This window comes from Erythranthe guttata, chromosome 13 (genome assembly GCF_056151865.1).
Source record: "Erythranthe guttata isolate IM_541 chromosome 13, IM_541, whole genome shotgun sequence".
Lineage (NCBI taxonomy): Eukaryota > Viridiplantae > Streptophyta > Magnoliopsida > Lamiales > Phrymaceae > Erythranthe > Erythranthe guttata.
This window is the reverse complement of record NC_142545.1, coordinates 18,921,737-18,932,046: the sequence shown is the minus strand read 5'-3', so window position 1 is coordinate 18,932,046 and position 10,310 is coordinate 18,921,737. Positions and strand designations below refer to the sequence as shown.

Here is a 10,310-nt window from a genome sequence, read left to right as displayed (position 1 = left end):
TATAATCTGATTTTTAAAAATTAAATTCAGTTCAAATACTTATAATATATATATATATATATATATATATATATATATATATATATATATATACTAAAGAACACACCGAATTAACGTTTCAATTCGATCAGTTTACCGGCCGAACCAGCAACTCTAGCTAAATTTTACATTGTAGGGGTAGAATTGTAAGACAATATATAATTGATGGGTAGTAAGAGAATTTTTTTTCTCGTAATTATAGCTTATCTCAGGGGTGAGCGTAATTTACTCTAGATATACATTGATCTCAAGTGATATATGCATGTAATTAAATGAGAGGGAAGTTCATTTAATTTTAAAGAGGTGAAATATTCATTTATTTCTCCCGATTGGAAACATTACATAGAGGAACATATAATCTATACACTAAAAATAAAAGACAAAACATCAATAAACTTAACAATTGACACTTATTAATATTAAATTTCACAAAATAAAAAAAAAACTAAAAAGAACAAAAAAAACAGGCAGAAATTTCCATTTGTTTTCATCTTCCATGCGAATCAATCAGGAACTGGTGAGCAGAGCATTGGCATGTTCTTGAACAACTTTCCAGGCCAAAATAACATGCCTGTTTTCTGTTAGGGTTGCCCCGACTGCGAATCTCATCACGTACTCTCCACCAATGATTGCGTGTGTCATGTAAATCTTACCCGATTCGTTTATTGTTTCCAGCAATTTTGCGTTGAAGTTATTCGCCGCGTCTTCCTTTGATACGATCTGATGGTTCCCGCCGAACTCCAGGGGCGATATGCGGAAGCACACGGTGGCGAAGTTTCTGGGGACCACAACCTCGAAACGCTTGTCCATCCCGATCAGTCCTTCGAAGTTCTTAGCCATTTTGATGTGGCTGCGGAGGAATTTCCTGAGGTTGGCCACACCGTAGCTACGGAGTACCATCCACAGTTTCAGAGATCTGAATCGACGGCTGAGAGTGATCTGCCAATCCTTGTAGTCAACGACCTGCTTTGACTCGGAGGCTTTGTTCCTTAGATATTCTGGGTATGTCGATAGTGCTTTCACCAACGCGCTTGGGTCTTTCACCCACATGCAGCAGCAATCTAACGTCGTTAGGAACCACTTGTGCGCGTTGAAGCTGAACGAGTGCGCGTTCTCTACTCCGTTTAGGAAATGACGGTGCTCCGGTAGAATGCACGCGCTTCCTGCGTATGCAGCGTCCACGTGCACCCATATCCCGTACTCCTCCGCCACCGCGCACAGCGGGCTCAGAGGATCCACGGCGGTGGACGACGTCGTACCGATGGTGGCGCACAGGAAGAGCGGGAAAAGCCCGGATGCGATATCGGATTCGATAGTTTCACGGAACGCCTCCGCCGTGAGACCGAAGGCGTCGGCCTTAGTGGTGGCGACGGCGCGGAAGTTTTGAGGGTTGATACCGGCAATCTGCGCCGCCTTCTGAAGGGCGGAGTGGGTTTGGTCGGAACCGTACACGACAAGCTTGTTAATATTCTCCCTCCCGATCTTCTTCAGCATCTGGTCCCTAGCGGCGACGAGAGTGCAGAGTATGGCCTCGCAGGTGGTTCCCTGAAGAACGCCGCCGCCTCCGCCGGAGAAGAGAAACTCCGATGGGAGGTCAAGCATTTTGCCGAGCCAATCCATGACGATGCTCTCGAGCTCAGTGGCGGCGGGGGAAGACATCCAGTTGAAACCGACGATGTTGAAACCGGTGCTGAGAACTTCACCGAGAAAACCGGCGATACTTCCGCTGGAAGGGAAGTAAGCAAAGTAGTTAGGGCTCTGCCAGTGTGTAATACCGGGGACGATATCCTTCTGCACATCGCGAAGGATTTCTTCAATGGGTTCCGGATCTTGCGGAGCCGAATCGGGCATGAGTTTCTTGAGGTAACCCGGTTCGACCTGGCTCCGAACCGGATATTTCTCGACGTTCTTGTAGTAGTCAGCGAGAAAATCGATGACCAAATGGCCCTGCCTACGGAACTCTTCCGGGTCAAGTGGCTTCATGGTTCCGGAGAAGCCGTTGTCGGGTTTCTGGTTCTGTAGGCTGCCCATGGATGCGGGTTCGGATTCGGATCCGGGTTGGATGGGTTTAGAAAAAAATGCTACTAGTGAAAGTTGGGAACTTTCACTAATGTAGCAATAGGTGAAATATTTAGAGAGAGAAGTAATGTATTTTGGTAGTGAATTGGGAAGAGGAATGAATGCATGAAATATATATATAGGGAGAGAGAGAAAGAGGTAGATGGGCAACTTGATATTATGTATAATTGATGGGGGTTGTTGGTGACCATTATGCACGTTCTTCCTTTTCTTATTTATTTATTTATTTATTACTATTATTATTTTTAATTATTAATTATTAATGTATATTTTTTTGGTTGTGGGGTTGATGGATGGTGTCCAGTGACCACAGTCCACACGTTTTTAAGGCAGTATGGTTTTGTCTGGACTCGCGGTATTTCCTGGAAGGGTGCGTGGTGCCCAATTGCGATGTTAATGAATCAGTTAAATTTGTGGGGCCCATTGATCATGTGGATGTTATTTTTCAGGCGTGATTTATAATTTCCTTCTTGTTCTCTTGTAATAATTCATAGCTATTTATTTTTTTGTTTGTTTTTTTTTTTTTTTTTGTTACGTATGTATGAAACAAAGGTGATGAATCAATTAATAAATGGTGATTTTTTTTGTAGAGTAATGTATATATATATAAATATATAAGTACATTAAATTCCAGTCTGGCCATTTTCCCAGTAAGGAAAGATATGGGTATATTTACTATTTGATACGGTTACATGTGCTGATATTTTTGGATTCTTGGTTTCTTCAATTGTTTATGAACATTGTGATTATATTTTGGCAGTAAATATTTTTTTCTCTCAAAAAAATTAAAAAAGTTCGGTGTTCAGTGTTCTAATTCGAACTGTCGAATAAGTATGATGCAGTTATTCGAACTCACTCGAATATGGAATCAAGAAAAGGAAGGATTATGTTGTAGCAACAAAATCCCTATCTGCGATTTAGACAAACAAGAAAATACTTGCACAAAGATAATTTATTGAATTAAAATAAAATATTGCGGGTTACAAACTCTAATTTAATCCTCTGATTATTCTCTCAAGAAAAATATATGATTGACTTTGAATTTCGGAGACGAGTCGTTGACTTGATCTTCTCCGGATTTGAATAACGTCTTCCGAGGGTCTTGCGACTTGAATCTCGGATCGAACGCTGAACTTTGACGGATTTTGACTTGAAGATCTTGGAGTTCTTGATGGATTTGGCCCTTCAATCTTCCTTCGATCTTGATTTGATGTTAATAACGTTAATTCGAGGGTTTAGCACCGTAATCTCGAATTAAACGCTTTAACGCCTTGATTTGATGAAGAACACCTTCGATTTGATGAACTCCTTCGATTTGATGAAGAACGCCTTGAATTTGATGAAGAACGACTTGAATATTGTAGAGAGAATTTTCTCCTACGGTTTTTATTCTTCTTGAGTTGTCTTTTGAATTGTGTAGGGAGGGTCCCTATTTATAGTGGTAGAATATGAGTCCTACTTAAAGTCTACTTGATGACGTGGCGCAATTTGATTGGCTCTCTTTAAATTGATATTTATCTCTTATAACTTGGAAGAGAAGAAATAATCCTATTGGCCAATAATTAATTAATAATTATCCCCATGACTTATTTTGCAAGATAAATTATTATTTAATTTAGACACAATTTAATTGGCTAATTTAATTAACCAATTAATTAATTTTATGCGTCTACAAATGCCCCCTCGAGACTTATTCACGGACAATGCATCTTGGAGTGGATGAGTCTCGATAATTGCTCAACTTCGATTGCAGCTTGATCTAGCAAAGAACATATATCTTTTGAAATCATGACTGAACTTAGAGAGATTCTAAGTTGCCTACGTACCCTATAAAGGGATCAAGTCATAACGTAGTTCAAATTATATCCTTTTGAGGGATGTCGTGCACAGTTTATACTCATGTGGACAAGGAGAAATATTTGCAGTTTAAGCTCGTACTGAAGGAGCATTTGACTTGAATTTGTAGATAGTTTATGCTCGTATCAAGGAGCCTTGACTTGATTTGAATATATAGATAGTTTATGCTCGTATCGAGGAGCCTTGACTTGATTTGGATATATAGATAGTTTATGCTCGTATCAAGGAGCTTTGATTTGACTTGGATATGTAGATAATTTATGCTCGTATCAAGGAGCATTGATTTGATTTGGATATATAGATAGTTTATGCTCGTATCAAGGAGCCTTGATTTGACTTGGATATGTAGATAGTTTATGCTCGTATCAAGGAGCCTTGATTTGATTTGGATATATAGATAGTTTATGCTCGTATCAAGGAGCATTGACTTGACTTGGATATATAGATAGTTTATGCTCGTATCAAGGAGCCTTGATTTGACTTGGATATGTAGATAGTTTATGCTCGTATCAAGGAGCCTTGATTTGATTTGGACATGTAGACCTTTTTAACTCGTGTCAAGGAGTACTTCATTTGACTTGGACATGTAGACCTTTTAAACTCGTGTCAAGGAGTATTTCACTTGATTTGGACTTGTAGACCTTTTAAACTCGTGTCAAGGAGTACTTGATTTGATTTGGACATGTACGTAGACCTTTTAAACTCGTGTCAAGGAGTGCTTCACTGGAGTTGGACATGTAGACCTTTTAAACTCGTGTCAAGGAGTGCTACATTTGATTTGACTTGTCACATTGCATAGGATGTTGTTTCTTCAAAAGACTTGCCCCCATCCTTTTGATCTTGTTGTTCTTCTTCAACATGTTCTTCTTTGAGCTCATACGACTTTTGGAATGAAGGTTCTTCGACTTCATTTGCAGTTATGCTCAATTCCATATCATGTGCTCGAGTGGCCAACTCTTCAAAACTTTTAGGTTGAATTCCTTGAAGGATATATCGGAGTCCCCATTGCATTCCTTGGATGCACAGTTCAATAGCTGATGTCTCGGACAGTCGATCCTTGCAATTAAGACTCAAATTTCTCCAACGGTTGATGTAGTGGATGACAGGTTCCTTCTTCCACTGGCGGGAATTGGTGAGCTCAATCATGCTGACTGTTCTTCGAGTGCTGTAAAAGCGGTTGTGAAATTCTTCCTCTAAGTGCTTCCAACTATCGATGGAGTTTGCCCCCAAATCAATGTACCAATCAAACGCGTTGTCTTTGAGCGATCGGACGAATTGCTTGACGAGGTGATCTCCGTACGTCCCGGCATCATTGCAAGTCTCGACGAAGTGTGCCACATGTTGCTTGGGGTTGCCTTTGCCGTCAAATTGTTGAAACTTTGGAGGTATATAGCCCATTGGCATCCTTAGATCATCAATCCTTTGCGTGTATGGCTTGACATAGGTTGATGGAGACTTCGAGCTTCCTTCCAACTTGTCTTTGATGGTTCCACTGATCAGCGTCATCACTTGATCTACATGAATCATCCCTTCTGGAGAAACTTGAAGTTCTTGAGCTGGAGCCTTCTCGTTTTCAACTGGTTGTTGCTTTGTGGATGTCTCGACTTCGTCTTGAACCTCTATCTGATTCTCCACAGCTTGACTAGCATCGGCTTTGTCCATCTTGTTGATCAACTCGGCAATTTGAGAATCTCGTTGTTGAACATGCTTTGCGAGTCCCTCAATGGCCCTTGTCAAACTTGCAATTTGCTCCTCCATGGTTGTAGCGTTTGTTGTCATGACGGATGCCACCTCTGAGTAGCTTGATGTTGAACGAGGCGTGGGCTGTGAAATCTCTCGTTTTGAACCTTCCACGTCTGCGCTTGTGTTGATAAGAGGTGGTAAGCCTTTCTGAATGGTTTGAGGCGTCGAGTTAGTCTCGGAGGATGCTTGCAGCTTCTTAGCCATACTCCTTGTACCTAAGCCCATACTTGATGAATCCGAAGAAGCAATCTTCATTGTGAACGTAGAGCAGTCACTGCAACACTTCGAGGATCTTCGAGAGATAGAAGAGATGAGAGGTAGAGATGTCCCACCGGGCGTGCCAAAATTTGTAGCAACAAAATCCTTATCTGCGATTTAGACAAACAAGAAAATACTTGCACAAAGATAATTTATTGAATTAAAATAAAATATTGCGGGTTACAAACTCTAATTTAATCCTCTGATTATTCTCTCAAGAAAAATATATGATTGACTTTGAATTTCGGAGACGAGTCGTTGACTTGATCTTCTCCGGATTTGAATAACGTCTTCCGAGGGTCTTGCGACTTGAATCTCGGATCGAACGCTGAACTTTGACGGATTTTGACTTGAAGATCTTGGAGTTCTTGATGGATTTGGCCCTTCAATCTTCCTTCGATCTTGATTTGATGTTAATAACGTTAATTCGAGGGTTTAGCACCGTAATCTCGAATTAAACGCTTTAACGCCTTGATTTGATGAAGAACACCTTCGATTTGATGAACTCCTTCGATTTGATGAAGAACGCCTTGAATTTGATGAAGAACGACTTGAATATTGTAGAGAGAATTTTCTCCTACGGTTTTTATTCTTCTTGAGTTGTCTTTTGAATTGTGTAGGGAGGGTCCCTATTTATAGTGGTAGAATATGAGTCCTACTTAAAGTCTACTTGATGACGTGGCGCAATTTGATTGGCTCTCTTTAAATTGATATTTATCTCTTATAACTTGGAAGAGAAGAAATAATCCTATTGGCCAATAATTAATTAATAATTATCCCCATGACTTATTTTGCAAGATAAATTATTATTTAATTTAGACACAATTTAATTGGCTAATTTAATTAACCAATTAATTAATTTTATGCGTCTACATATGTAAATACTGATATTAATTAGCTTGGAGATCTGTATAATTAAAAATTAAACTAGTTGATTTCAATTTCGAATTCACATTTTAAATAGAAAGTGTTTCATGCATGCCTAATTAATAATGATTATTTAGAGATACCCATAAAGATCGATTCATTTAATAACCAGATAAGCAATTTTGGTCCACTCAATTCAATTCAATGAGATTTTCTTATAATTATTATTATTATTATTATTACATATATATATATATATATATATATATATATATATATATATATATATATATATATATATATATATATAAATCATCCAATTGCATTATATATATCACAACAAATCTTTTTTTCCAGCCGGATATCATGATAGTCTGTATAATACAATATTTAATGGAACAAAATCGTATTAGAAACTAAATTAATTAAGATAATGCTTATGACAAATCGTCGTTTGTCTAATTAATACTAGGGGTGGAAATCGGACGGAATGGATCGGAAATACCTTATTCGGAAATTTTTCAATTTTTTTCGGAAGTAAAAAATATGTTCCAATTTTCGTTTCAAAAAAATCGGAATTTCAAAATCCATTCCAATTTCGGAATACCTTGGAATCGGCGGAATTTCGGAATTTTCGGAAATTGCATTAATTCTTAATTTTTTATTCCAAAATCGGAAATAATGGTAATTTTAAGATTTTTTTCCTAATATTTTCGTAATTTTCAGGCAAAATGCAAGAATCCAAAACAAAGGTCAATAAGATGAAATGTAAACACTTGTAAAAACAACATAATCAGTTTATCAAAGCAAACATAGTTCTTGCAACATATGAATAGAAAAATAATTCAGAAATACAATATATATATATATATATATATATATATATATATATATATATATATATATATATATATAAAACCATATAAGCATATATCATAACTTTTATATTTTTAATACAATATATATCGCACATTATATATTTCGGAAATAAAATCGGATCGGAAATCGGAATTTCCAATAATTTTATATGTAATTCCAATTCCGTTCCAAAAATAATCGGAAAAATCGGAAATCGAAATATCGGAAATTGGAATGAAAAAATGGGTTCCAAATTCGGATATTTTCGGATCGGAATTGGCGGAATTCGGAAATTCCGTTCCAATTTCCACCCCTAATTAATACTCACCACATCGGTAAAAACGAGCCTCACCCACATCGAGCAACTTTTCACAAACCATTATACAGTTAAAACTCAAAAAAAATAGTGAAATTCTTGCAAAATTTTATGAATTTAGCGAAATGTTAAATTAACGAACTAATAACTTAGTATGTTTGCATTGAATCGGAACCCATATAATTTATTATTCAAGCGAGGTTATTAATTTATCACAAGCATATTACATGTCACATTTCAATTAAATGTCAATTAAATGTTTTACACTCTAGTTAATGGCCTGTGATATATATTTCATGAAAGATTCATACATTTTTAATAGGGTAGTTGGCGAGCCAACCTTCAGGTAGAGATCATGACTTTTTTTTTTTTTCTTTTTACTATTAGCCATAACCCACTCTAGTGTTTTTATAATAAGAGTGGATTTAACCACATTTTCAATATTAGTAGAAAATCCCTTACTTTAATGAATCTCGAATACAGCCTTTTAAAAACCACGGTTTTGAAAAGAAAACAAATTACACAAAATCCGGGATTTGAGATTGATACAATCGTGTCTAATCAGATCCCTAAAATCTCGCATCCCAAATCTTTCCAAAAACTACCACCTACAAACCCTAAATCGCATAAACGGCTACATCGTCGATGAAACAATCGACTGAGCGTGAAATAGTTGTGTTTGAAATAGGCTAATTTGTATGAAACGGCTATTGTTGTTGAATAGTTCATTTAAAAAAACCTGATTAACAAAAAAATGTGTCTAAAATAGTGTAGTTTGTAAAATAGTGGTTTATGAAATAGCTTATTTTATAAATTAGTAGTTTATGAAACAACTGATTTTTAGAAAAAACTGATTATGAAAAAAATGATTTTGGAAGAGGTTATATTTGTATTAGGTTTTTTCTAAATATTTTGTGTTACTGGTTCTTGTGCTGCCTTGATTTACGCTCGTATTGTATAATTTCAGAAAAAAACTGTGGACAAAACAGTAAAACATACAAACTCATACTCGTATGTCGAAACGAGAAAGTCGTTGCCCTTACTGAAACGCAACAACAAAAAGATGGTAGTGTCGACTGCGGTGTGGTGGTGGTGTATCTCATAAAAAAGCTTTTCGAGCAACAACCAATCATAAAGGACGAAGCTGAATCAGAAATCCCAACAATATGAACTGAAATTGTGAAAACCTTTCTAGATTGTGGCACAACTTCTTTAGAATCATAAAGTTATGAACTTGGCTAGATTGTTTTTTTTTTTTTTTTTGTATTTCATGTTGACGTATCATTACTTTTTGACCAATTGGTATTTGAGCAAACTGTTTTTGACCAAGTTGTCTGTAATCAATCTGTATCCGTAAGATATTATTGGTAATAGTTGTTACGACGTAGATTAACTTCCATAGTATGTGGTATCTTTTGATAATAGAGGCTCATTTGAGTATAGTTATATGCATTCGTTGTTGCTGAAAGTCTTAAGTATTTGCTGTTAATGATAGGCATAAGCAGCATGTTCAGAAAACCGACTATAACTTGAAAAATATCTTTTATTTTGATAATAGTTGTTTTTGAAATATATTATTTTGAAAATAGTTGAATATAACATAATTGAGTTGTAAATAGTTCATTAGAAACAGCTGATTGTTAAAAAACTGTGATTGAGATATATTATTTTGGAAATTTGTAGATATAAAGCAGCTGATTTATGGAATTAGCTGAATTTAAGGTGAGTAACCATTGGTATGGTTCGTATTTAAATAGTTGGTTTTATCCTACTATTATATAAATATTGTGCACCGAACACCATAACCTACAACCAACTATACTAACACTGTCGACAACAAACTCAAACTTGTAGCAAAAGTGAAATGCATATATTGAAACTATTTATTCGATGTATGAATAAGATTGTCGAGCTGGAAAACAAAACCAACTATTTAAATATGATGAGAACAACTATTATTTGCAAAGCTGCTATAACAAGCACTGTACATCTTATGTTCATCGTCATTCTTTCCAACCGCACTAAGTAATATGCCCTTGTGTACGCCCTTAAAAAAAGTACCATCGAGCATGACAACAGGACGACAAAACCTAAACTCCTCCATACATGGTGCAAACAACATACAATATCAGCTCCACCCTTCACCACAACATCCATACGCACTAACAATAATTCACGCATCAACGCAAACATGGATACCAAGTCTTCAACATCCGTAGAAATGCATTCTCCACAATCTGCAAGCATATATGTCATGGTTATATTAGATGCATTCATATATTATTACTTCGAA

At 36.5% G+C, this 10,310-nt stretch overlaps 2 protein-coding genes across 2 annotated transcripts; both read right to left on the bottom strand.

Annotated features, from left to right (window-relative positions):
• Positions 1–327: 327 nt before the first annotated feature.
• LOC105948748 (tyrosine decarboxylase) lies at positions 328–2,333 on the bottom strand. The gene has a single exon (XM_012971976.2). The coding sequence runs from the start codon at positions 2,068–2,070 to the stop codon at positions 547–549; it is 1,524 nt and encodes a 507-aa protein (XP_012827430.2). The 5' UTR covers positions 2,071–2,333; the 3' UTR covers positions 328–546.
• A 2,428-nt stretch (positions 2,334–4,761) lies between these two features.
• On the bottom strand, positions 4,762–5,973 carry LOC148766109 (uncharacterized). Its single transcript, XM_088812492.1, has one exon. The coding sequence runs from the start codon at positions 5,971–5,973 to the stop codon at positions 4,762–4,764; it is 1,212 nt and encodes a 403-aa protein (XP_088668618.1).
• Positions 5,974–10,310: the final 4,337 nt, after the last annotated feature.

Excerpts from the sequence above, each read along its gene's own strand:
- LOC105948748 (XM_012971976.2), bottom strand. The coding sequence starts at position 2,070 with ATGGGCAGCCTACAGAACCAGAAACCCGACAACGGCTTCTCCGGAACC.
- LOC148766109 (XM_088812492.1), bottom strand. The coding sequence starts at position 5,973 with ATGAAGATTGCTTCTTCGGATTCATCAAGTATGGGCTTAGGTACAAGG.